Source organism: Fusarium redolens (genome assembly GCF_020744475.1).
Source record: "Fusarium redolens strain MPI-CAGE-AT-0023 chromosome Unknown BKA55scaffold_9, whole genome shotgun sequence".
In the NCBI taxonomy this organism is placed as follows: domain Eukaryota; kingdom Fungi; phylum Ascomycota; class Sordariomycetes; order Hypocreales; family Nectriaceae; genus Fusarium; species Fusarium redolens.
Genome location: NW_025763672.1, coordinates 1,711,653 through 1,736,465, shown reverse-complemented (window position 1 = coordinate 1,736,465; position 24,813 = coordinate 1,711,653). Strand labels below are relative to the sequence as shown.

General features: G+C 48.9%; 7 protein-coding genes across 7 annotated transcripts; 4 read left to right on the top strand and 3 right to left on the bottom strand.

Moving 5' to 3' along the window:
* Positions 1 to 990: 990 nt before the first annotated feature.
* Positions 991 to 4,719, bottom strand: BKA55DRAFT_691181 (uncharacterized protein; the record flags this gene model as incomplete). Its single annotated transcript, XM_046199630.1, has 5 exons — positions 991 to 2,743; positions 2,791 to 2,859; positions 2,906 to 2,977; positions 3,026 to 4,316; positions 4,386 to 4,719. The coding sequence occupies 5 exons, from the start codon at positions 4,717 to 4,719 to the stop codon at positions 991 to 993; spliced, it is 3,519 nt and encodes a 1,172-aa protein (XP_046048872.1).
* A 3,058-nt stretch (positions 4,720 to 7,777) lies between these two features.
* BKA55DRAFT_395802 (uncharacterized protein) lies at positions 7,778 to 8,890 on the top strand. Its single transcript, XM_046186036.1, has one exon. It carries the CDS (start codon positions 8,000 to 8,002, stop codon positions 8,600 to 8,602), a length of 603 nt encoding a protein of 200 aa, XP_046048871.1. The 5' UTR covers positions 7,778 to 7,999; the 3' UTR covers positions 8,603 to 8,890.
* Positions 8,891 to 10,403: 1,513 nt separating this feature from the next.
* On the top strand, positions 10,404 to 13,630 carry BKA55DRAFT_540486 (rab-GTPase-TBC domain-containing protein; the record flags this gene model as incomplete). The annotated part of the gene is made up of 3 exons (XM_046190272.1): positions 10,404 to 10,931; positions 10,982 to 11,604; positions 11,671 to 13,630. The coding sequence occupies 3 exons, from the start codon at positions 10,404 to 10,406 to the stop codon at positions 13,628 to 13,630; spliced, it is 3,111 nt and encodes a 1,036-aa protein (XP_046048870.1).
* A 2,053-nt stretch (positions 13,631 to 15,683) lies between these two features.
* On the top strand, positions 15,684 to 17,665 carry BKA55DRAFT_395693 (Reticulon-domain-containing protein). Its single transcript, XM_046186035.1, has 5 exons — positions 15,684 to 15,994; positions 16,164 to 16,196; positions 16,256 to 16,417; positions 16,476 to 16,777; positions 16,827 to 17,665. The coding sequence occupies exons 1-5, from the start codon at positions 15,937 to 15,939 to the stop codon at positions 17,334 to 17,336; spliced, it is 1,065 nt and encodes a 354-aa protein (XP_046048869.1). The 5' UTR covers positions 15,684 to 15,936; the 3' UTR covers positions 17,337 to 17,665.
* Positions 17,666 to 17,993: 328 nt separating this feature from the next.
* BKA55DRAFT_594888 (uncharacterized protein) lies at positions 17,994 to 21,538 on the bottom strand (the record flags this gene model as incomplete). Its single annotated transcript, XM_046195722.1, has 3 exons — positions 17,994 to 21,284; positions 21,340 to 21,410; positions 21,469 to 21,538. 3 exons carry the CDS (start codon positions 21,536 to 21,538, stop codon positions 17,994 to 17,996), a joined length of 3,432 nt encoding a protein of 1,143 aa, XP_046048868.1.
* A 1,296-nt stretch (positions 21,539 to 22,834) lies between these two features.
* Positions 22,835 to 23,115, top strand: BKA55DRAFT_691177 (uncharacterized protein; the record flags this gene model as incomplete). The annotated part of the gene is made up of 2 exons (XM_046199629.1): positions 22,835 to 22,877; positions 22,931 to 23,115. The coding sequence occupies 2 exons, from the start codon at positions 22,835 to 22,837 to the stop codon at positions 23,113 to 23,115; spliced, it is 228 nt and encodes a 75-aa protein (XP_046048867.1).
* Positions 23,116 to 23,305: 190 nt separating this feature from the next.
* Positions 23,306 to 24,705, bottom strand: BKA55DRAFT_513597 (DASH complex subunit Ask1-domain-containing protein; the record flags this gene model as incomplete). Its single annotated transcript, XM_046187909.1, has 4 exons — positions 23,306 to 23,430; positions 23,485 to 24,412; positions 24,462 to 24,568; positions 24,618 to 24,705. 4 exons carry the CDS (start codon positions 24,703 to 24,705, stop codon positions 23,306 to 23,308), a joined length of 1,248 nt encoding a protein of 415 aa, XP_046048866.1.
* Between the last annotated feature and the right edge of the window lie 108 nt (positions 24,706 to 24,813).

The following is a 24,813-nucleotide window of genomic DNA, read 5'->3' as shown; positions in this document are numbered from 1 at the left end:
GGTGTGGCAGCTCAGCCTCCTTTACTTACATTTACAGTACTCTGGGTGACACTAAAACTGGAGACCTTCAAAGCGTTAGGACGGGCTAAAGACTCTTCAGTTTGTGAGTCAATAAAACACTACTCAAACGGTATTGTTAGACAAGCATCACGCGGGCCAGGTATTGACTCAACAGCTACTCCTTCATCATATGCAGGATAAGTAAAGAAACCTGATGAGGATACAAGCACCAACACCAATGTGGCTTGGCCCACCTGGCCAGGATTTATGCACTTATGACCATTCGAGCCTTGCCTGATCTACTCATAAGTGGCGATAAACAAACGAAAACGATAATAATAACAAATTAGCTATTGGATATCAAAACGGGCACCAGTGCGAACGCTAGCAGGAAAAACCTCCGGTATTAGTGCTTTTCCTGTTCCAATCTCAACTTTAGGGTAGCACTATTGGAAGCGTTCTACCAGACTCCTAAATAGATGAGTGCATGGTCACCCCAGTTAACTGCTAACCTACCTATGTTGAGTATCTTAACTTTATTGCCTTGTTGAAGAAGAAAGTTTATTTGAGTAGCCCACTTTATTTGATCAGTGACAAGCTTCCCCGCAAGACTTCCTAACGTCCCCGGGCAATTTATCTTGGCAAGAACTTAGACGACATATTGAACGCGCCAGCTACCAGACCTTGGTATCGAGATAAGTTTCAAAATCCTTTTGTCAGGATTTCACATTATCTTGCATGAGATTCCTTTATCCTCGTTATTTCTCTTTAGCGGGTGATTTCTTCGAGAAGTCGGCCCAGTAATTCCAGACATATCATAGGTATTTGAATAACAACAGCATTATCGACCATTCATTCGAGCACAAAATGCATTATATTGATACAGCGGTCAAGTTACCGTCTAATTTCCACCTCATTACAGAGTACTCCTATCTTATGCATTCATTACCGTACCGAACCAAGAAGCTGTGCCTTAACGCCACCCATGCTTTACAATGAGCCCCCCTTCTTGAACAGACTGTCATCAGTCTCTGCCTCATCGTCGGACTCGTATACTACCTCCTTGCCCTTGCCCTTGTAATCCCACATGCCAGGTTTCTCCTCCTTAAGGCTTCTTCGGCTGACGGGTCGCTTAGACGCTACTTTGCGTTGACTGTTGTCGATATGGTACTTCCTTAAGCGGTCTCGTCCAGCCACCTCGATCATTGGCGCCATGATTGCCTCATCTCCCGAGTTACGCCGCGTTGTAGGGACCGTTGAAGAATTCTTCAGATCCCGCATCTCCTTGATCACATCCGCAAAGCTCTCCTCCAGTGTCTTCATTCTAGCCAACACCAGCCTTCCCATTCTGTCGCGGTCGCCGGAGTCGTTACCACCGCCTGCACGCAACCGATTATCCTTCATGAAAGTTGCAAGTTGTGTCTGGAAACTGCCAGGCATCGCACCAATATGGTCTCCCACAACTTGATCAGACATCGCACTCAGGTCAACCGAGGACAACCTTCTAATGTCCTTAGGACGATTTCGTGGCTCAATGCTGAGAAGGGCTGATCGACTGACAGCACCAGCCTCAGTCATACCTCGTGGTGGCATCACTGGTCGAGGTTTCGTGTTGGCGACGTACATAGAGCGGCGAGGTGAACTGCGTCTTGGTGTCTTTTCACCAGTGGTTATACGCCCACTAGTTCGTGGACGTGACTGGCCAGGCAGAGGTGGCGATATCGATGACGCCCTCTGCATTTGCTTGACATCCTGAGGGTTGAAGAGTATCGTGTTTGTAGAAAGTGTTCGGTTGTGTGCACCTCGTTTGGGTCGGGGTGTCTGAGACACATTCTTGCCAGAAGAACTCCTCTTTCCAGAAGAACTCACAGAGGATGCCAGCTTCCCGAAGTTATTGGCATTCGGTGCAAAGTAGCTTTCCGCCTCCTCGTGAATTGCATGGCTTCTAGCGGCTTGACTCTGTCCAGCATTGGTAACATGATCATCCTCATCCTCATCATTTGTCACCAATTCGTCATCTCCATCAGCATCAGTCTGGTCTTTGTATTCGGATAAATCCCCAGTCAGACGAGTCCTGGAGAAATGTGACGGTCGGAGGGGGTTTCCCACGTTAGAGATCCTATCAGCAGGATCACTCGCTGTCGATCTAACGTCCGAAACACGCCTAAGATTAGTAGTACGAGCAAGACCGACGCTGGATCTTCGTTGCCAAGGAGGCATAGCACCATCAGGCGTTTGCCAGTTCCCTGGCGATGCATCGTTATCGTCGTGTTGATCCATCCAGTTACGAATCGCTGTCTGCGTCTTCCGCCTCTCTTGACGTCTTTGCGTCCTCAATGTTAAAGGATCAGGTAAGCGCCGGAACACCTCCTCGAGGGCCCGGTCCTTTTGAAAGCCAGCCACGGATTCTTCGCGAACCCTAATGCTTGGACTAAAAATGGCTGCTCTGCTTACAGGATCCATGAAAGAGATGTGTCGACTTCGCTCACGAATTGGGTGTTCCACCAAGTCAGTTGGCTCGTACATAGACGGGGCAAGCCAGTATCTCTCGTATAGGTAGATGCAGAACAGTACGGGAAAATGTGTGACTTTGATGACAGTCCTGTTCAGCCACACGAAGGTTCTCAACGGCATGCAATATCGTAGAGGCATAAGAAGCCATGCGAAAATATTGCTGGGAGCAATATACGAGAACAATGCGTCATTCTTCACCATAGATATGGTGTTGATGGCGAACAAATACCTTAAACGAGATTAGAGAAAATTCCGTATGCAGATAGAGGCACTTACTGGTGCTCTTCATTGGCATTGGACGCAATAGCCATGAAAGAATTCGTGAGAACGGTAATGAGGATTGTCCTGGACTGTTCAGCAACGGAAAAGTAGTCGAGTCGTGAGAACTTACACAACAAGGAAATGACAAATACTCAGGAAGAGAACCAACAAAGCTCGTCCTAACCAATTGTACGCATCCCATCTATATACCATTAGCCTCAGCTCGTCTCATATTTCCAAGAATGCTTACACTTCCCATGCTGCAGGAGTGAATCCCATCAGGATCTGGAAGATCTTGTAGGCAACATCACTCGCACCGAACGAGTTCTTCGTCAAAGAGAAAAACACGAAGAACCCGCTACAGAGTACCAATATCAACGTGAAAACGGCCACCAAGTCCACAGCCATAAGACGAAATGCAATAAGAAGCTGCGAGAAGTATTGGTAGTGATCCAAGATGCTGAAAATACGCGGGAGGAGCAGAATTGCATTGGCCGCCAGTATATCATAAGCATTGTCGTAGATGTGGTGAGAGTCGGCCAGGAAAACGCCATACGCTCGCATGCAGTAGTATACAATGAGCAACAGCAATATTCCAAGGTCAAAAACATTCCACACGTTCAAGATGTACAGCGCGAACCCCTGCTCGTTGAATCCAACGAGCTCGTCAAGCATGAAGCCAGCACTCCAGAACCAAAAAATCAGTTCCAGACCTGTGATTTGAACCGAACGTTCGGCGAGAACAGCAAGAAACAATCCGATCAGAACAGCGAGAGATATTGTCGAAAGAAAAGATCTGTATCGAGGAACCCGAAGGCGAGAGAGTTTGAGGAGAGACGCTTGCCGAGGATCGTAGAGCGACGCCGTACGACGCCCTGGTGGGGTGAAATGCGTTTCTTTCTGAGCAATTGCACCAAGCAGGGGAGTTCTATCGTTCGCTTTCCCAATATACCCATTCGAGTTAAGGCCTGCGGTTGGTGGAGCTTCTCGATGTAAGCTATCAGCAGACGAGTGGAAAGTAATCGCACCGCTCCAGATAGCTTCAAGCTGTTGGACGACAAGGGGGTGCGCAAGTAAGTGCTTGGCTGAGGCTCGAATGGCGACCTCGAGAGTTGACGTTCGGGACGCAATCAAGGGCGACTTGTTGGCCGGTGGTGATTTTCGGGGAGATGTAGGTGCCTGAGATCCGGGGAGGCCTTGAAGTGGGTAAAAGTCATAGGCAAGGGCATCGATCAACTCGCGGACATTGTACTCTTTAAGTAGCTTGAGAGTCAGCAATTCGCAAACCTTGGCACGAGTGCTACTAATTCCTGCATTGCCCGGGTAGCGTTCACCCTCTTTGCTGAATTGAAGACAGTTGATCATGAGAGCATATAGAGTTGCGCGGCTGAAATGCTGGGCACGAATCTGTTGTTGCATAGGCTTGACAAGGAATTGAGAAACCTGAGGTGATCGAAGTTGATCCCATGATAGAGTCGTTTCGGTGCGTGTCGATACGATAATTCGGATGGCGTGTGTTATGCTGTATACTGGCAAAGAATCTGTAATTAAGGTTAGAATGGCCCAGAGCAACAACTTGACATCTTTGGATTCCAATATCTTGAACGTACCTAAATGAGATGCCGAGAACAGAGGAAGAACAGGAAGGCCGCCGCGTCGTCCGTCTTCGCCAGGCCTGTCTTCTTCCTCTCCTTCGTCATCTTCATCGTCCTCTTCATCTCCATCATTATTCGTACGGCGGTCATTACTCCGAAACCGGCTCAACCCCTCGTCATGAGTATCATCACCATCGTCGTCGTCGGCTTCTGTAAAATCAGCCGTTGCGTGTCGTTCAAGAGTATAACGCCGCCGAGCAGGACCGGGAGAAGGAGAGAAACTTGTGTTTCGGCGGCGATCGATTCGACGGGGACCAGCCCTGGGGTGTCGCAGTAGGGAGGAGAACATTTGTTGGTGTTTTTGATCTTTTGGGAGCAAGCTTTCCGCCTTGCTTGAGTTGTCTCAACGCGCCATGGAGGGGAAGTAACGCGAAGTTCAGAGCTTGGTGTTTGAAGAACGAACGTAGTGAGAGAAGATCTCAGCAAAGAGTGTGGGGGAGACTAGATATGGTAATCCAACAACAGAGCCCGTTGCCGGAGTCGAATTTTGCAATCTTGGTAGGAAGAAGAGGGTGTAGGAGCGAGATGTCCCCTACCATACGTAGCTGGGGTCCAACGACAACCTTCAAGGCTCGGGGCGCTGTCGCTACTGAACCTTGGGAAGCAGACGACGCTAAAGCAGGCGAGGATCACGTACCTATTCGCTTACTCCGCTGCTAATAGATACTTGAGAGAAGGCCCCTGGACAGACTAGATTTTAGCAGCTCCAGGATCGTGAGGGTGTAACGCTAGTGGACAAGGTTCTATTTGGAGGGATGTCTAGGGTCCACCGAACTGTTGACTTACATGCACTATGAGAGGATGAAAACCAAGGAAATTTAATGGCTTGTGGGACTTGAAGACCATGTGAGAGTTGAAGCTTTCGTAGTGGCCGAAAGATTTTCACAAAGGAGAGGCTTCTTTTGGCAAAGATGTTGGATACTGGGAGACTGAAGCAAACGTGTGTTCACATCCGTTGCTCTTCAAGCGATGAGGTTGTATGGATATCACTATTGTTGTGCAATAGATACTCGATGCATACAAACAATGGAACGACAGACTAATGTGATTAGAGGTGGATCATCAAATTAGCCATGACCCTGTTAAACTAACAATTCCTGCATCTGCAGGACAGTAGATGGCTTGTCATGTTCTGCTCTGACTTGCAGTTTGGCAGACCAGAGTTACAGGGTGGGTGCGGACTTGGAGATGTTCGTTGGAATAACGGATGTGAATACCACCAGCTGATAAGAGGCTGGTTAACAATGAATATGCCATGCTTCTATTCATTCACTGATTTGTTCCCATAACAAGTTCAACCGTGAAGGCGAGTTCCATTCCTCGTCTTGTTGTTCATGTCGTCGCAATAAGCAATATCCTTGCTTGACTCCTTGTTTTTTTGTTGATCCACACTCATTCGCAAGTGAACAGCCCTGGAGACCCGACCAGACGTCTCACCTGCGCCCTGGTCCACTCCCTCTGCAACAGAAAATCAAGACCGATCCCATGATCAGCAACTAGACATTCGATTTTGAATCGCTCGGTCATGAACCAGTATGCACCGTGACAATGTTTGTATCTTATCTGCACTGAATTTGTGTGTCTGACAAGCAAACCAACGGCATTTCCAGATTGGACCTGCAAATCGGCCTGAGCTTTTGAAGCATTGTCATCTCGATGAGATTACAGATCTAGTTAGATCGCTCTGGGCCATGATAATAGCGAGCACAGACGATCCGGGGCGAAGAGTAGACCACCCAATTACCCCTCGCGATAGCTTCGTTTCGCTATCGCGATCCCACTACCTGAGCACCAAGCCAAAGTACGTAGTACCTCGACATGTGCCGCAGATCTCGTCCGAATGTCCCCATGCTCATGCTTGCTGCCGGGTCATCAACTTCTTTGCAACACGGATGCTCTTCCGCTCCATTTGACCTGCAGAACCACACCAGCTTCATGCTTGAGCGTTATGTATGTATGTGTGAGCTCATCGTTCCAACAGACAATCACTGCTTAACCTGAGCATCAAGGTCATCTTGATAGGTCAGCCCACGCGTTGTGAGCAGACGTAATGCAGATTGTAACATTGCAGGGTTGTATGGATGCGGCCACAAGTGAATGTAGTAGATTCCCCCACGTCCATTGCTTCACCGCTGCACCGGATGTGTGCGGGGATGATTTTCGTACGAGAAATTGAATCCCTTATATCCTCACCTGATCGATCATATCTTCCTAATTCGGCTATGGGTGTTTCGACCACATTGGCAATGCAGTCTGGAACATGGTCTCGTATGCAAGCCACACCGCTGCTGTAAACAATGAATGCATTCCACCAAACAACTGAGGTTGGTTTCCCGGAGATTTTGTATTACTGGTCTTTGAAAACGCAGTAGTTACGACGAAATAAGCTTCTTAATAAAAATACCGGGAGGGAAGTAATTCTAAGCTGTCATCCCCACAATGTTTGCCGCTTGAACTTTTAAAGTGAACGTTCAGTTGAGCCGCAACGGTTTTCAATGAGTCTGCCGAGAACGGGCGTTGTGTGGTTGATTGATTGTCTTACCACTTACATAGGTTTTGCTCTTTGCGGACAACGGGATATTGGATATGGTGCTACGAGATGAAACAGCCCCCTTCGGATAAATATGTCATATACGTAGGACCGCAAACAATCCTTCACTGTCTTTGGGCAGTGGGCAACACAACAGGAGCTGAAAGACTCACAGGCACCAACGAGGTTCCCATATGACATCTCTCGAGCACTCGTATCTGTACTGTTTTCGAGCATTCCCGAACAGCAATACTAACAATGCCTAGACAGGATATAGCTTGTTGTGCTTCAGGGTTGATATATATTACCTTTTTGGGGGATCTAATGAACGGTAATCCCTTTGTTACAACCGTTGATGCGCCCCAAAGAAAATCGCAAAGTAGGCCGCTTCGTTTCAGGACTCTTGCTGTACGTAACGAACCGCTTATCAAACGTCTATCGATTACAACGCTGATTTCGGTCAATCATAGGCAAGGTAAAAGTGTTGCATGCGGCTCCTTCTGAAGCTTAGATACATCATGCCGACATAAACGTCTATCACCATTATTATTCGGATATAACGTACCCCTCCGTATGCAAACTGAAGTAACTCCATTTTCAAGGAAACCTATGAAACATGACTTACAAAAACTACGGTATATAGGTGTGACGTTAAAATCTGGGGTTAGATGGATTATTCTAACTTGAGACATCGGCAAGGACTAACTGCAAAGGTGATCCATGATAATAGTAGGAATACTTGAGACATTACGCAATCGGTATTGAACCAGTTATTGTTGATGTTTTGGGGCCATGTCAAATATTCACGTTTTCGTGGCCATAGAAACCATCATGTTCGTTGGTTCATGTAGTTGAATACTGTTCTCTTATAGAATGCTGTTCTTCCCCGTTTCTTAGGCCTTTGATATGAGCATGCCTGTTGTTCATGTCCCCATCATAGATCGCGAGGCTCATCATGTTCACCATCTTATCTTTCAGTTATGACAAATAATCTGCACCCTCGGCCAATTTACCTTCACAAATACGCACATTAGCAAAAATGAGCACCGCATCTACCTTACAAGGACTAGAAACGTCCACGTGTACCAAGTCACCTGCAACAGCAGATCTTCAACCAGCTTACAAACATGATATATGTGAACAAGGCAGCACTATTGAAGACGATCGCCCAGCGGAAGAAGAACCATTGGAGTATTTGGTCTGTTATCTCTTTTCACATTCCATCTTTCGACCGGCTCGAAAGCCACTGATACGCTACCTTCGGGACCAATCCGCCATCAAGCCGATTCGTCAAAGTCCGTCGCTTGAGATCATCACCGACTTACCTTCAATGCTCTTCGGCAGTCTACCGTTGTTAATATCGATATGGGCATTGACCAGCTACTGTTGGATCCCATTATGCGGACTGATGATATGGGAGCGTACGGGCTCTGATGTCGTATATCAATCTCTGTCATGGATCTTGAAAGGAGTTGGGATTGTGATGAATGTTATGGGGAGATCATATGAGAGCGTCACTACGATAAAAACTTCTGCAATTATGTCAAATGGAGCTCGACGGGTACTGCCGTGGGTAGATGGACAGATGGATGACGATGGAGCGCTCGGGAGTCTTTTATATCCCCATTGTGGGAGCTCCTAGCACAGCAATGGTCAGAATACGATAAAAGGAATGGCGGAGTATACCTGTTAGATAAAGAAGTATATCATCGACGTAATGACAGCATGAAGAATATGTGAATACAGAGCTTGTTGCTGAATAGCTTCGGATACGCATCGTGGAGACGGCATATTGATCCCGAATAGGTAATTCACTTGACAAAATGCTAACATAACCACGGGCAAAGATGCTGAAGATCGTTAGCATCTGGAGGTTGGGCTGTTTATGATGGTAAGAGGCGTTTGACACAGCAATGTTTGTAAAGCTTGGATCTTGATGCAACATGATAAGTGGATGAAATTCGGAGACAAGCTCCAGAATGGCCGCGACTATGCCTCGACTCATTCCTGGCAATAGAGCGGCCTGTCCCTAGCGAACGAGATCGGTTAAAGTTAAAAGAACCACAAACTTTGATCATGACAGATGAGGAACGATGATCTAATCTACTAGAACCAATGGAGATTATTTGGCTGCTGAATTGATCAGGGTCTCAAAGATAGATGCAAGGAACCCGGAAGCGTGCATGCGAATAAGCCACAGCCGACGCCTCTGAGGACTGTTTTCTATTGTACGGACCTGCATGAACGACCATTGACCACTGAGGGGACCTTATTGTTTGGATGCAACCACACGTTGACCATGAATGTCACGTCACGTATGTGACTGGAGTCATATTTGCCCTTGACAAGCATTTAAGGGATGTTATCCCCTTGACAACAAAATGGCTTAAACGTCGATGATTTTGCAGGTAAACAACAGTTGACGCACAATGACTTGATGTTCTAGATGGCTAGAGACAGTTCAAAGACAGGCGTATCGTCAGAGACATCCATTGTGTTGCAAGCGCGTAGTTACTCGTCTCCTTTGAGATTAAGAACGGGCCCATTCATGCTTCCGTGGCGGTCACCTAGCCAGCCCCGGTCTTTGGTCCTCCACTTGGTTTCCCCCGGACGGCCGTCACCTCCGGCGCCCAGTGAGGAGAGACCGTGAGAGACGCTTCAATGCCGGCCCTGGAGCAGATCGTCAACAAAGGTCAAAGGCTGTTGGACGCTGGAACTGTCCATGACATTGGTGAGTGGGTAAAATGAGCGGGTCTAGAACAAGAACTGTCACTGGTTGGCGATTCCTTGTCAACGCACCCGCCTTCAGTTCAGGGCACCTCTCAACTCCCAGGGCAGCCTGCGCTACTGCGCTACTGCATGCTGTAGCTGCCAGGGTCCAGATTACCTATGGGCGGGCTACCCCTGGCCGGCTTCAACTTCTCACCAGGAGAAGGTGAATATCCAAATCAGACAACCTGACCCAAACCAAACCCAACCTTGTTGAAACTCCACCGCCAGCCTCGCACGATTGTTGAGACGCTCTTTTTTGTGTTTACCGTAACTGCTTTGTCCGCTGCTCCATCGCCACTCCTCCGTCCTTTGGCCCTCTAAATAATTAGCTTATCCTTAGAGTTTGGGTTGGATTCCAACTCGGAAATCGACATCGCCCCAGGAGCTCCGTTTCAGCCTCTGGGACCACCTCTCGATGAGCCAACTTAACCGTACTTGAGGCGTCTTCTTCGACAGGCTGGTCCTTCCTTCGACCTCTAAGCCTGATTTTCGACCTGTTGTCATCGTCCAGCTTTCTCTGGATATACACAAACCATAACCAACACGCGACAAAACGCCTAATTCTATCTGTTGTCACAGGGGATTCCTGCCTGCCTGCTGGTGCTAGATTGTGTCTTTCGTTCCAGTCTCAGAGACTCTTGCACAGTTCTCCACCAAACTGACGGGCCGGTATGGACGCCCAAGTTAGAGAGAGCCTACATGAGCCTCTCCCTTTGGCCGCGCCTACCGAACGAGCATCCATGATGGCACGAGACCCAGCTCCTGAGACCCCAAAGATGGCTCACGATTCTTTGGTTACGGTTCGCCTCTCGGAACCGGATCCTATAGTCCTTGATTCTCCCATAGCCACTTCGACCATCGATACAAATCAAACAACTCCAACCAAGGATCCAGCCGATGACCGTCCTGATACTCCCATATCTCGCAAGTCTAGCCTGTTGGTGGATGACAAGGACGATAAGGTCGACAAGGACGATAGCCTGGACGACGAATCGAAAACTTTGATTAAGGAAGACGTGATCGATACAGAAGCTCTTCGTTCTTCTTCAGCGACTATGCAACCACCGATTTTAACAACACGGTCACTGCAAGACGAGTTGGCTGATGATGGCCATCTATCAGACGACCAAGACGAAGTAAACTGGGCACAACTTGAGCAAAAGGAAGATGAACAGACCAAGGATGAAGAAACAGATAACGTGAGTTCAGGCACTTTCGATTGTCAGGACTTGAGAGCTAATTTGTGTAGTCAACTGCATTGTTGTTGGCCCGCCTTGAACAGGAAAATGCAAAGCTGGCTACGAACCCCAAAAGCGTCAAAGTCCAAGGCGTCGACCGTGCTACTGCTGAACGTAGTGCAGTCAGCAGACCTCGACCGCCTTCGATGGCACAGCTTCGCCAGATGGTCCAGGGACCAACGCCCGCTGCTCTACGATATTCGATGCTACCACCACCTCCCATGACGGACCTTGAATTCTATGCCGCTCTCGTTAAGGATTACAAACAAACAGCTGCCCGACTTCCGACTCTTCTCTCAAATAAGATTCGTAAAGGTATACCACCACCGTTGCGTGGAGTGGTTTGGCAGAGCATGTCTGGAGCTCGGGATGCTATATTGGAAGAACAGTTTGACCGCTTCTGCGGCGAGTCCAGTCCATACGAAGTCATAATTGGCAAAGACTTGGGCCGAAGTTTCCCAGGTGTAGACATGTTCCGCGACCCAGAGGGTGATGGACAACGTATGCTTGGCCGCGTCCTCAAGTGCTTCAGTCTCTACGACACCAAGATTGGCTATTGTCAGGGGCTGGCCTTTCTGGTTGGCCCATTGCTGATGCACATGCCCGACAAACAGGCGTTTTGTGTTTTGGTTCGGTAAGCCACAGCCAATTTCCCTCCCTCACCTTGGCCACAGTGACATTGACTGACAAACAATTTCAGCCTCATGGAGCAATACGACTTAAGGGCGTGTTTCCTCCCTGATCTCTCCGGTCTCCACGTACGCATCTACCAATTCAAGGAGCTACTACGCCAAAGCCTCCCAGTCTTGTCGAATCATCTTGACGAGCTACAGGTTGACCCTGCTTATGTTTCTCAATGGTTTCTCAGCTTCTTTGCCGTGACTTGTCCCTTGCCGATGCTGTTTCGCACTTACGATGTGATCTTTGCAGAGGGCGCTTCAGAGACATTGATGAGAGTCGCACTATCCTTAATGCGGAAGAACGAGGCGCGACTATTGGCTTGCACCGAAATGGAGGATGTGATGCAGCTTCTTTTATCTCGGGGTCTTTGGGATTGCTACCATTACAACGCCGATGAATTCGTTCAGGACTTTGTCGGTTTGACAGGTGCTGTTACCGCCGAAAACATGCAGCAGCTCGAGCAAAGTTACCGGGAGTCCAAGACGGCCATCACCAACCCTGTCAGAGGATCTGATATTACTACTGCAGCTAGCCGCTTCCTAGGTCGCATATGGGCTACCTCTACCAACAACAAATCTTCCAACCTTAGCCCAGGAAACACCGCACCTGCAAGACCGACGAGTATGCTGCGACGAAGCGCATCCAAGCAAAGTCTTGCATCAACATTGAACTCAATGGAGGCCAGCTCAGCTAGTGTTACAAGTTCATCATCAACTGACGTAACCACGATGTCGAGAGACTCTTCCAACACCGAGGATGGCCGGGAATCTACACCAGTCGGCAATAAGACAATAACAGCCCATAAAAACACAGACGAACGAAACTTGCATAGTCAGATCGAAGACCTCTTGACCGCTCTCAGTGAGCTACAGCGCAACCATGCTTTATTGTCGAACCAGCTACAACGGGAACGCGAAGAGCGACAAGAAGACCGTAAGGCGGTCCAGTCACTTTTAAATGGATTGAGACAGAAGGCCGACTCTGTTTCGTCCAGGCCGAGCAGCCCACAACCATCGGTCTCATCCGATGAGGAGGACAACTCAAAGACAGAGGGTGATGAGTCCAAGACACCGAGTCCTGAAGCCAGTGTCCCAGCCAGCGATGACGAAGCTCGGAAAGAAGCGCCGTCCACCACCGAAGACCTGGAAAATTTGCTCAATGTTGTCGAACAGCGGTTCCAAGTGGAGGATGACAAGCGACGGTCGTCTATGCTGATATCGAAGACGCAGCTGCGGGATGAGCTGAACCACGCCAAGGATCAGCTTGCTGCTGCACTGTCGCAATCACAAGAGTACAGTCGCCAGATATTGGATCTTAACCAGGAGATGGCCAGTGTGAAGGAGCAACTAAGGGAAAGTCATGCACATGTCAGGACGCTACATCAGGATAAGCAAAGACTCGAGAAGCAAATGCATGGGCTCAAATCTCGGGTATCATCAGCCAGCTCAGCTCATGAGGTAACTAAAGAACACGATGTGGATCGAGGTAGCAAGACTGGAGGTGGCCTTCGAGAGTTTAAGCTCAACCGCAGTAAGACTACACCACACCCACCGCAACAGCAGCCTCAGGAACACGAACCTATGCCGACTACGACGAGCAAGTTCAACAAGCGGATATCATCCCTGCCTCAGAACCACGAAGCCAGCGTACCAATGGTGACTACGACCGGGCCTGCGCCATCTCAGAGTGAGCACGAGGCTTTGCTGGCTGAGCTAGTGCAAGCCAAAACCGCCGAAGCAGTGGCGAAGCAAGAAGCTGAAGAGGCTCGGCAAAAGCTGGAGTCTATACGCAAATCTCACGGATTGAGCCGCTCCGTGTCAGCGCACGCTCCTTCAGCATCACAGTCTGGACCCGGTGGAGTGTTCGGCCTTCTTACCGGTCATGGGGTAGCTGCCACAAACGAAGTCACGATGAAGCCGGCATCGACAAATGCTGGATCTCCAGGATCTGGAGGAAGTTTCTGGGGTTGGCGAAGGTAGAGTTAAGATTGTGGCTTCGGTCTCAACGAACGTTGAACCGTATTCATGAATCGGTCACGCGACATGTTTCGAAGTGGAAATTGTCGATTCTTTGTACATATTTTGGGAAGCATGAGATTCGTGCTGTCGAGCGCATATGTTGGGATGTCAAGGCGAGAAGCTGGGAACTTTCAGTGTTTGGCATGGGCCACATGTGCCCTTTTTAACGGTTGTTTTCCTTGTTTTCACATGCGCCACAAAGGCACCATCATTGTCGTCATATCAAGGCGTTTGTCTACTTAGCACGGGAGTTGGAGTCTAAAGATAACTTCTGTCCGGGTTTCTCAGAATGCCGCACGATCGCGGATTGATAGATACTATATAAGTCTATGTAATTGAAAAGACATTTTTATTCATGATGTTCTTGTTACAAAAGTTGATCAAAGACACCTACCTAAGTACCTATGGAAGGTAATAGAGAATGCTGAATTGGAGTTGGGTACGTATTGGTAACTATGATGCAAGCCAGCGATCGACGGGGATCATCTCAGCCTCTGAACTTGGCACTTGAACATGTCATGATCAGTACCTATTCTGCCAAGACTGGATATTGGCGTTTCTTATAAAGTCGCCTTCAAAATGTTCAATAAGATCTCATAAGATTATTATTCTCGTCTGGTTCAAGAAGTCTGTGGCATCAACTCACGGTTAGGTAACTCAGCTATTCAATATTTAGTGCTGGCCAATGAGGAGACAGCTAGATGCCATCATCAGAAACTCTTCGAGTTGATGAACAAGGGATATGAACCGCCTATCCCAGTGACATGTTTTGAAATTGAATATTGTTCAATGCTCGCTTAAAGCCGCTGACGCTAGAAAATATAACACATAAGCCCCAACTTGTGGACAGCTTGTTATTCTTTCTTGATGCTACCATCGTAGTGTGGTGGTGATAAGAAGATGCAGGCTTGTGCTCTTTGAGTTAGAGCTTTGGAGGCCAGGCCCTGTCATTTTTGAGATAAAGAACCCCCCTTTTTAGTGCGACTTTCACATGCGTTAGAAATGACCAGATCATCACGTCAAAGCATCATACAGGTTTATGCAGCATTGCGGGTGAATTATGAGGTATCCGTACTTTGGCTTGAAATAGTAAACTGTCGTCTGTTTACTTTTAGCTCCATATGTCACAAAGAGAATTGACTTTGGTCACTTTTTTAGGGCTGCATGCTTGGAATGTCGTCGTTCAAGCTCCCTGATGACGGGATTAACCCTTGTTGACGGATCAGCTTGGACATTTTGAGAAGTGGTGACATTGGCGGTACCTGCAGCTGCTGACTGGTGGAGCGCATATGAGATGTACTCCATAGGTCTAGCACTGCGTCATGGGTAACAGAGCTCCACTGCCATATCATGGATTGGTATCCAAGCTCCATCGTCCAGCTTTTGGACAAAGAGAGAGATGCTACGCAACAGCGTTGTTAAGCGTCGGTCCACTAAAAGGAGATTTGCAGTGATTCACAGTAGCAATTCAAATCTTGTTGTAACGGACGGATAATGCGTGGGTACCACTACCAGCAGCTGGAGTTGTGTAGCAAGTGTAGCTAGTCCAGTTTTTCTTTTTGGTGGGCTGGTTGGCGACACTGTCGTCACTCGTTCCCGTGCCTTCTTTCCCACCTGAAGCAAGGACGAAACTTGGTCCCCTCCAGCTCCTAAAAGAGAAGTGTCCCGTCCTCTACGAACACAAACGTCATTCCTGATTCCTTCTCCTCCATCATACAAACTTGACTTCCTCGCTCTCGACGAGACACTTTCAACCATCATCACCTCACATCACCTCACTCGCACTGAACATTTAGCACTCTCAAGGTACGTTTCACATGCCTTATCCTGGACCTAGCCTGCTGCCTCTGACGGGGCCGCTCGTTTCGCTTGACTTGCCCGTTCCTCTCACACGACCACTCACCTCGCTCCCCCGACCAGATACCCCTTAAGTCTGTTTTTAGTTACCTATCGGCTCAGACGAGAAAAACGTTGCAGCTCTGTTGTAGGCCCAGAGACGGGGAGCGGAGCGAGCTAGAGATCGCTACGTAGCAGTAGCTTGTCAGCGTCGTCCCCTTGTCCTTTTTTACCCTGCATTAAACAAACAAACCAAGCTGTCCAAAATTTCTCTGGCCACTTTCGCTCACGCCGCTTTTCGCTTTCTAGAGAACATCTTCTTCCGATTCACCTCCTATTCTCGTGCCCATACTTTCAACTATAAGTCAACGACGGTTCTTTCAGCGAGCGCACACCACTTCCTTACGCATTCTTCACACTAAATCGTCGAAATGGCTGATTCCACTTTGGCCGCCAACGGCAACTCTCTCCTTGAGACCACCAAGACCAGTGAGGTATGTTTTCTTGCGCTGAAATGCGCTGACCTCGTACGGGACGCTTCGAACAGATTTGCTAACCACATTTTACAGTGTTTTCCCGCGATCTTTGCGCGACAATGGCACTGCCCGCCATGATACAGGGCCTTCCCGCAGACCAAAATAACTGACTTGATTTCCAGACGCCGCAGCTGCGTACCAATCTGTCGCCAACGGTATGACGCTTCGCTGAGAACTCTGATTTTGTTACGTTGCTAACGCTAGATCTTTCCAGGCCCCGTTGCTCAGAACGTCTACGATCACACTCAGAAGGCCTCAAACGAGCTCTCTAACCTTGCTGCTGCTCGACGCACTCCCGCGAATCCCGCTGCTACCGGCCAGCCTCTTACACACTACCACTCATTCTTCTCTGAACTTCTCTCATGGAACAACCCTCGTAAGTTATCTATTGTCTCCTGTCCGATCTGCGAGAGCTGACGTCAGTGACACAACAGGCGCATCTGCCATTGCTTATGTGACCATCATCGGTGCTATCTTCACTGCGCGATACCTGGATCTTCTCCGATGGGGACTTAAGGTTTCGTGGATGGTTCTTGGCGTAACCATTCTTGCCGAGGTTCTTGGTAAGGTCATTCTCAACAACGGCCTTGCCACTCAGGTCCGCCCTCGTCGATACTACACAGTTCCCCGCGAGACTCTGGACGCCCTTATTGGGGACGTTCATGAGCTCATTAACTTCTTTGTCATCGAGGCCCAGCGGATCATCTTTGCCGAGAACGTCTTTGCTTCCGCCGCTGTAAGTCCGATATTCGAGAGATCCAGTAGCTGGGACTAACATTGAATAGGCTTTCATCGCCGCCTTCATTTCATACTACCTCGTCAAGCTTGTTCCTTACTGGGGACTTGCTGTCATCGGTACCACTGTCGCCTTCGTTGTTCCCCTGATCTATACGTCCAACCAGGAGCTGATTGACGAGCAACTCCACCACGCTTCTGAACTCATCAACTCCCAGACTGCCCAGATCCAGAGTGTCGCTTCGAAGCAAATGGAACAGGTCTCGAACATCAGCAAGCAATACGCTGGCGACTACAGCGGCAAGGTCCAGGACCTTCTCCGTGGCAAGACTCCTTCTCGCCAGAAGATTGACAAGCCCGAGCAGCCCATTTCTACTAAGCAGCCCGAGTTTCCCTCTCCTCCTACCGAGGACCCCATCAAGTCCGCAGAGGCTCCTCAGATCCCTACCCCCGCCGCTCTCAAGGAGGAGTTGAATGCGCCCACCGCTATCGATGCCGCAGCCCCTGAGCTCCCTCACGAGGATGTCGTCCCCAGCAAGGAGCCCATGCTCGCTTCTTAGGGAACCAAAACGAGACACGTGCCATGTGTACACGAGCTCAGAGAAGGCATAGCTGGCCTAAGCAATGAATGTGTTTTACGGCATTTTGGGGCGTATGTCTATCCTTGAATTAGGAGCAAGGGATGTTCAGATTGGACTCGGGCGTGAATCGGTTTTTTGGGAGCATTCTTTAGCACGTGTGACAAACGACTATAGTTGACGTTGATGAAGGGTGGTTAAAATACGGATTGAGCGGGCAGATGCTGGTGTCAGGGAGAGTATTCCTATGGAAACTCTTGATTAATACGTATGGGAGGACATCGCATCTGGCCTGTTGCTTGTTTTTGTACGTTTGTGTCTCGAGGATAGGTGTTTACGATTGTTACTGTGTAGCTTGCTGAAGCCAATGCTATTCACTCAACTTTTAAACATATCGAAACACACATTTAGTTCTGTCATGTGTACGATGCCTACATCATGTTCGTCATCAAACCCGGGAGTTGAATGTCCAAGCAATGCTATAATGCTGTCTTGAAAAGGGTTTTTATACGATGTAAAATGCAGTATAATTTATCTTTTGATTCTCGAAACGCCAACCCAATAAGGTATACAACTGGCACCTTTCTAACCACTTCCATATAGTTCAAGCAACTGTAACGGAGATATTCACTCTCCCCTTTACTTCCTACGCTTACCGCCACCTCCATCTTCGGCGGCTGCACGCTTGCGACCATTCTTCCTCCAGAAGTCCTTGGACTCCCGTTTCTCACGAGCTTCCTTCTTCTCCTCGCTGTCTGCCAACTTCTTCTGGAAAGCAGCGCGGTTCTTCTCCTTTGCAGCACGGCGCTTGGCAGCAGCGTCGTTGCGAATTGTGAGCAGCTGTTGCATGAGAGCGCGGGCCTTCTTCTCCTCGGAACCAGGAGCCATGACGACAGCACGCTTCTGCATGTATGTCTCTTTCTTTTGTTTCTTGGTTTCGACAATCTGCGACTTGAAGGGAAGGTCGGCAGCAAGGGCGCGGGGAACACGGAGAGGGTTGAAGTGGCGCGTTTCTCGTTCAATTGTGCGGTACTGGCTGTTCTTGGGCTGGGGGGTGGGCACGTTCTGATCACGACGGACCTCGCCTGTGAGTCGCATGGGCTGCCAGCCGATGAGGTTGGTGACTGGGTTGTAGAATCGGTGAGGCTTGATTGGGTACCAAGCACGCAAGAAGACAATGTCACTCAGAAGGATCTTGTCCTCGAAAGTTGCGCGGAATTGGCCCTCTGGCTTGGACAAAGCACGCTTGATCTGACCACGAATGCCAGAAACCGTCTTGATAGAAGCACCCTCGAACTTCGCGATTTCAAGAGATGAGTTGAACATGTCCTTGATGAAAGCGGTGTTCTTGTAGATCTTTGCAGGTGTACCAGTAAGCTTCAGCTTCTTGACGATCTCGGTGGACTCGTCAACGCTGAGGATTGTACCAGTAGCAGCGATGCGGAAACCAGGCGCAGACGCTGACATAGAGTTGAAGCAAACGAAACCTGTGTTTGGTGCAATTAATGGACCATAGATGGTACCGAAGCAATGCATATGCTCAGGTGTATACTTGAGCATACGGTTACGTGTGCGCGAGTCGGTGGTGCTGTAAATGGGCATGGTCTGGAAGCGACGCCATCCCAAAGAGAAGATAAGGGGGTCGTTTGTCTTGAGGATGCGTTTGTGCCAGCGGTGACGCTTGATGCGGACCTGAAGATAGCCGAATCGGTCTTCAGTAGCGGAGAGACCACCAACGACGATGGGTCGACGGGCGTCAAAGAGCTTGACAAATTCGGCCGGAACACCCTCAAGGACAACCTTGGCATATTTGCCGGCTCGGTAACCTTCAACAGCAGAGCGTTGACGTTCATCGAGGTTCTCAAATTCCTCCTTGTTGATATCGAGCTGCTTTTGGATCATAGCCTTTTGCGCCTCGTACCATTGATCCTCACCAAACTCTTGCACATCTCCACCTTCTCGTCGAGCGTTTGCCTTATCATTGAGGAAACCCTCACGATCTTCCTCTTCGAATCGCATCTTGAGTTCCTCCTTTCGCTTTGCGTTCTTCTCTCGCTCGGCCTCAATATCCTCGGCAGTGGGCTGTGCTGGCTCTTCTTGACCTTCAGCCTCGAGATCCTCGAAGACACCATCACCTTCATCATTTGAGTCATCCAAGCCTTCGAAGTCGCTGCCATCCCCGTCACCGTCCTCGTCATCGCCGGAAGCGAGGGCTGTCGAAGTGAACTTCCTCCGTAGAGCTTCGACGTTCTTCTCTGATGCCCACTTGGCAGCTAGATCCTCATAGTCGTATGCGGGTATTGACCTATCCTCTATGGCGTCTTCCTGCTCTTGTTTCGACTTCTTGAAGAAGTCATCATCATCATCGTCGTCCTCGATATTCTCCTCTTCCGATTCGTCATCATCGCCCTTCCATCGCTTTAGAGCATCTTCAGGGCTTAGTGAGTCGTCGTACATAAACCTGGCCAGATCGCTGGTGTGATACGAGCGTCTCTTGCCATGAAGCTTCATTGCAGTGCCGTTCAAGTTGTCCTTCCACCTCAATGCTGCTGCTTCCTCATCTGAATCGTATTCTTCGTCCTCTTCCACCTCTTCCTCATCAGACAAGGCACCAAGGTCCGAGTCACTATCGGCAAATACAAGATCGTCTTCACCGAGTTCCTTATCGGCATCCTTACGGAACATCTTGCCCAACTTGCCTTCATTGAATTCAACCTCAGCATCCGAGTCCAAGTCTTCGTCGCCACTGACAAAACCTTCATCGTCCTCGTTTTGGTCATCATCGCCCTCTTCTCTTTGAGCAAACCTAGGTTTGCGATGTGTTTTTCGTCCAGTGTCTTCTTCTTCTTCTGGCACTGCCTCAACCTGGTTGCCACCCTTGAAAAGCTGCACGCCACCCTCCATTTGGCCAAGAAGTTTTCGCTCAGTTTGAAGACCAACAATCATCTCTTCTCCTTCTCCTCGCTCGGCATCATCATCCTCCTCCCGGTCGAAGCTGAAGCCCTTGTCACTGGTGATCCAGATGGCGTCACCGTCGATCTTCAAGCCACTGCGATCCGACATGGGAGCATGAAGCTTCTTTTCCTTTTCGTCAAGTCGCCTTCGTCCAGTCTTGCCTGTGATCTTCGCCATTGCCAGCTCCATCGATGGTGTTGGACAAGGGTCTGGCATAACCTCCATATTAGATACTGTAAAATCACCCAGACCAGGGACGTGGACTCGTTGATTGTGCGACGCAAAATTTGTGCCTCGCAGGTACCCAGACAGTACAATCGATCGGTCGCAGTTAGGATCTTCCTCGATCTTGGTAGGGTGTGTGATATCTCGAAAGCTGTCAATGATAGAGTAAGGGTGAGAATTGCGCCAGACGAGAGGACGTGGGTTCTTCATGACAGAGAGGAAGCGCGACAAGTTATGGATTTCGCGGTCAGGATATCGGCCGTTCATGACACCGGAGAGGTAAAAGAGGTGGGCGCCCTGATACAGCTCCGTCCAAAGTCTCCTCTTGAGACGCTTCTTGGCATCTTTAAGCGCCTGTGGCTTCCGGAAGAGATCGAGATGTGTCAAGATCCCAAAGACGTTTCCTGGCATACCTGTAGCAGCAAGGATGTTGAGAAACTCCATAGTCTCCATCTCAAAGCCATAATTTCCATCAATCATCAAGAGGACAATATCGGCAACCTTTGCGATGTCGACCATAGCCTCTAGTTCGTTTGGGCACTCGACGAAGGTTAGGCGCTGCTTCTTCGATGTGACGACCGTTACAGGGCCCTGAGGGTCAGATATAGTTTCTTTGGCATATCGTCTAATGAGCGACTTCATCAAGGTCGTCTTTCCTACGCCGGGAGGGCCAACGATGGTAACGAGTCGAGGCGGGGCCTCATCGGGCAATCGATCAACGAGCGGAACATGGAGGCGCTTTTCCTTAATCTGTTTATAATTTTCAGAATTGGGGCTTCTTGTTTAAGGAAATAGAGAGTCCTACATCTTGCGATCTCGCCGCTTGTCTCTGGAGCTTGCCAGGCCTGGCGAAAGAAAACGCCTTTGGGTTGCGCTCTGATGCTCGTTAGTATGCGCCAGTCGCTAATTGAGAGTGTATATGATAATGACTTACCGCCTGTATGCTGCTTCTTGTCCTTTTTGTCCTTGGACTTGCGATGCGGCTTGTGCACTTGATCTTCCATGTTTGCGTGCGACGTCTTCACCATCCAAGGACCATCAACTAACTGGCACGGTCTTTCGCCTTTCACTTTCCTTCCAAATTTTTTTAGACGCTAGTAGAATTGTTATCGATAAGATTCGAGTTGCGCCGAGAACCTTGCGGGGCCCAGTGTAACACCGCCACTAATATTTCTCCAGCCACATATGGCTTATGCCATCTGGACTTCATCCACTCTAAAATTTAACGTTATTTTATGAGCTGCCCGTTTAAGCATAGATTCACTGGCCTTGTCAACATGCAGAACCAACGCGTGTCTGTTCTCCGGTGACGCATGCTTTGATACCTGACCGCTGTCTTGTGGGACTCATCTTCGAATGAACTCGACGATTTCTAAATGGTGAGTTCCTAAGTTGATGGGTGAACAGAGTAAGACGCGGCTGGATTATGACCCATCAAGCGTAATTTCTATCAAAAAGGGACCGACCCATGCAGGTGACATCCATGTTGTACCACGCAGTCTTCAGATGGTGGGTAACAAACAGGTAGTATGATCTAACAGTGCCATTGAAAGGAGTAGTCTTGAGATGCAACCTCAATGGAAGCATGGAGAGCAAGATTCGCACTATTTTGTCTGATCTAAGACGCTATGTTTTCAGGTAGATAGATCCTCACTCGGGATTCCGTATCCATTTCGAGGTCTCTAGCTCATCCTCGAATTTGGCTGAATGGCCAGTGGAAACGCTAAGTCGTCAAGTGAGTAATCTCGGGCACTGGCGTAATGAAAGCTCGTCCTCTGCATGACTGTCATGTCCAAAGTGACCAATACCAGCTGCATGTTACTCCTCTCTATTCCTAAAGCAGCATCCATCCCTCGCATATCCCACACATATCAGGGAATAAGGTGATGTTCTGCGTGTGCGCTTACACAGTACGTACGTATTCCCGAACTCTTCGTCAGCCTTGTACGCACCCATGGTATACGTAGACTTTTCTACTGCCGTGCGTGCAGTCCTTCGTCAGCCCTAACGCCTGGTTGATGGCTTCCGTCATGACTCACGCCCGTAGTAGACTACGCAAGAATCCTAGTGGTTTTCCTTCGTTCATAGTCATGGTAACAAGAGTGTCTTGCAAGTGCCATTGTCAGGATCGAGTATATAACAGTCAAGATGCACCCCTTGTGGACTTCATTCTCAGGCAGAAGCAATCGACAGTTCCATAACAAGAACAAGAACACAAACTATTAAGCTTAATACCTTAATCCCAACCTTGTCTATATCCACCAATCCAATCACTTCGAACCCCCTTCACATCCTTCAATATGTCCAACAACGCAGGCAACAATGTTCCCACAACCTCAGACTGTAAGCATCATGTTTGCAGCAAGCTGGGCTTATTAACTAACAAGTAAATGTAGCCCAGGTAGATTCTACCAAGTATAGCAGCTCCAAGGTCGCCGATCCCGAAACTGCCTCTATTGCTACCTTTTCTTCGTCAGCGCCCCTTTTCAAAAAGGACCAGAAGGAAAAGAATGGAACCGAAATCGATGCCAAGAAGCTCCAGGAACAGGCCCTCAGGTCACAGATTCGATTCAGTATGTAGTCGACGGAACTCAAGGCTTGGGGCACGGTGCTGATTTAGAAAGCGGACTGAAAATATGGTGGTGGGCACATAAATGTAAAGGGGTGAAGGGTATCTTTTGTTTAAATGCAGGACTAGTTTTCATACTCGATAAGTCCTTAGACTTGAGTAATAGAAGACTGTTTATTATTTTGACTTGAGTGTGATGGAATTAGAAACTATCATTCAAAATATCCTCGTTCATCTTCACCATAGAGGGACTGTATTCAGATGAATTTGGATCGGCTCCAGCATCCAGTAGAATATCACCAACAATTCTTTGGCTTGCTTCACGTGCTGTGAGCCAGCGTTAGTATAGAGAGGTGCATTTGAGAGCGGCATAGAACTTACCAGGTGTTTGCAAGAGCTTCGAAGGCGGCAGCGCGAACTGGATCGTCTTGGGCGGACTCATGCCTGCATATAAATCGATATCCTCATCTCCTTCATCACTATCCCAGTCAATCTCATACTTCTCCTTGCCAGTGACTGTGACGGTATCATCAGCGAAGACGTCCCGCGTCTTTCGTGCTGTCGCTGGCGTCTGAACACTAACACCAGGTGTTCGAGGACCCTGCGTTGCCGCCGCGAGACGTTGTCGAGCGTTACTTTTGTAGGGCGACATGAAAACTTCACTACGCAGAGTCGGAACTGCCATTTCGGGCGAGGAACCTGGTGAGTCGTTCCATGCCGGAGCGTCCTTCTTGCGTTGAGCGCTCTTAGGCTGGGCACTCTTGAGTGGAGAGATGCGAAGGGCGGGCTTGTGTGGAGTTGCCTGAATGCGGTAGTTCTTGTCGAGGACGCGGTGAAGCAAAGGATCCTTATGAGGTTGGACAGAGTGCTCGCCGGTCATTGTGTGATCGCGCTGGGCCTGCGGAGTCATTGACATATCGGGGAGTCTAGCGGTGTGTTGGGCGAACAAGACAGTCGAGTCCTCGTTATCGTCTAGGACTGTGGTGTTGTTCTCTTCTCCCTCCATCTCGCGCTTCATAGCTTCATAGGGAGATTCCATATCAGAGAATCGTGTCTTGGTCTTCCCAGGTCGTGGTGTGCTTCCTGTGAGCTCAGCATCATCAAGGAGAGAGTCCTCGGCTTGGAAGGTAGATTGCTCGATGCCAGTTGTAGCGGTGACATCTTCGTTATGCTGAGACGTATATTCTTCTGTTATATCTTCCCTCATAGCCGTGCTTTCTTCCACGTTTTCGCTTTCGTCGTCGTTGGCGAGCTCCTCATAACCGGAGAGAGATACGTTGGCCGATGCCTCGAAAAATTGCTTCCAGAACTACATGTTGTGAGCGTCGCTTCCTTCTAATCCCAATGATTTGATGTACCTTGGAAGCTTCCCAAACAGCGCGAGAGTGTTCTCCATACTGTTCTACGAGGGGTAGAATGCTTGTTGTTACTATGCGATGCGACTTGCTAAAGTTGTGATCGATTTCTAGCTACCGGTCAGCTCCGCATCATGAGAATTCTAGATTCATGTATACCTTGAAGAGTCAGAGTGATTGATTGCTCGAGCCTTTCAAGCTCTTCAGTCAGAGACAGGTTGCGCGCTGCTACGCTTTGTCGCGACATTTTGGTAATGGGTAGGTTGCTAATGTCCAGTATTGAAGGTTCAATATAAACAAACGGCCCAGTAACTTAGGACCTGACGCGTGGGGTCATTTGGAGGGGCATCCACTA

Excerpts from the sequence above, each read along its gene's own strand:
- BKA55DRAFT_395693 (XM_046186035.1), top strand. The coding sequence starts at position 15,937 with ATGGCTGATTCCACTTTGGCCGCCAACGGCAACTCTCTCCTTGAGACC. Across the intron at positions 16,418-16,475 it reads TCTCTCATGGAACAACCCTC|GCGCATCTGCCATTGCTTAT; the intron begins GTAAGTTATCTA and ends GTGACACAACAG. Across the intron at positions 16,778-16,826 it reads ACGTCTTTGCTTCCGCCGCT|GCTTTCATCGCCGCCTTCAT; the intron begins GTAAGTCCGATA and ends AACATTGAATAG.
- BKA55DRAFT_395802 (XM_046186036.1), top strand. The coding sequence starts at position 8,000 with ATGAGCACCGCATCTACCTTACAAGGACTAGAAACGTCCACGTGTACC.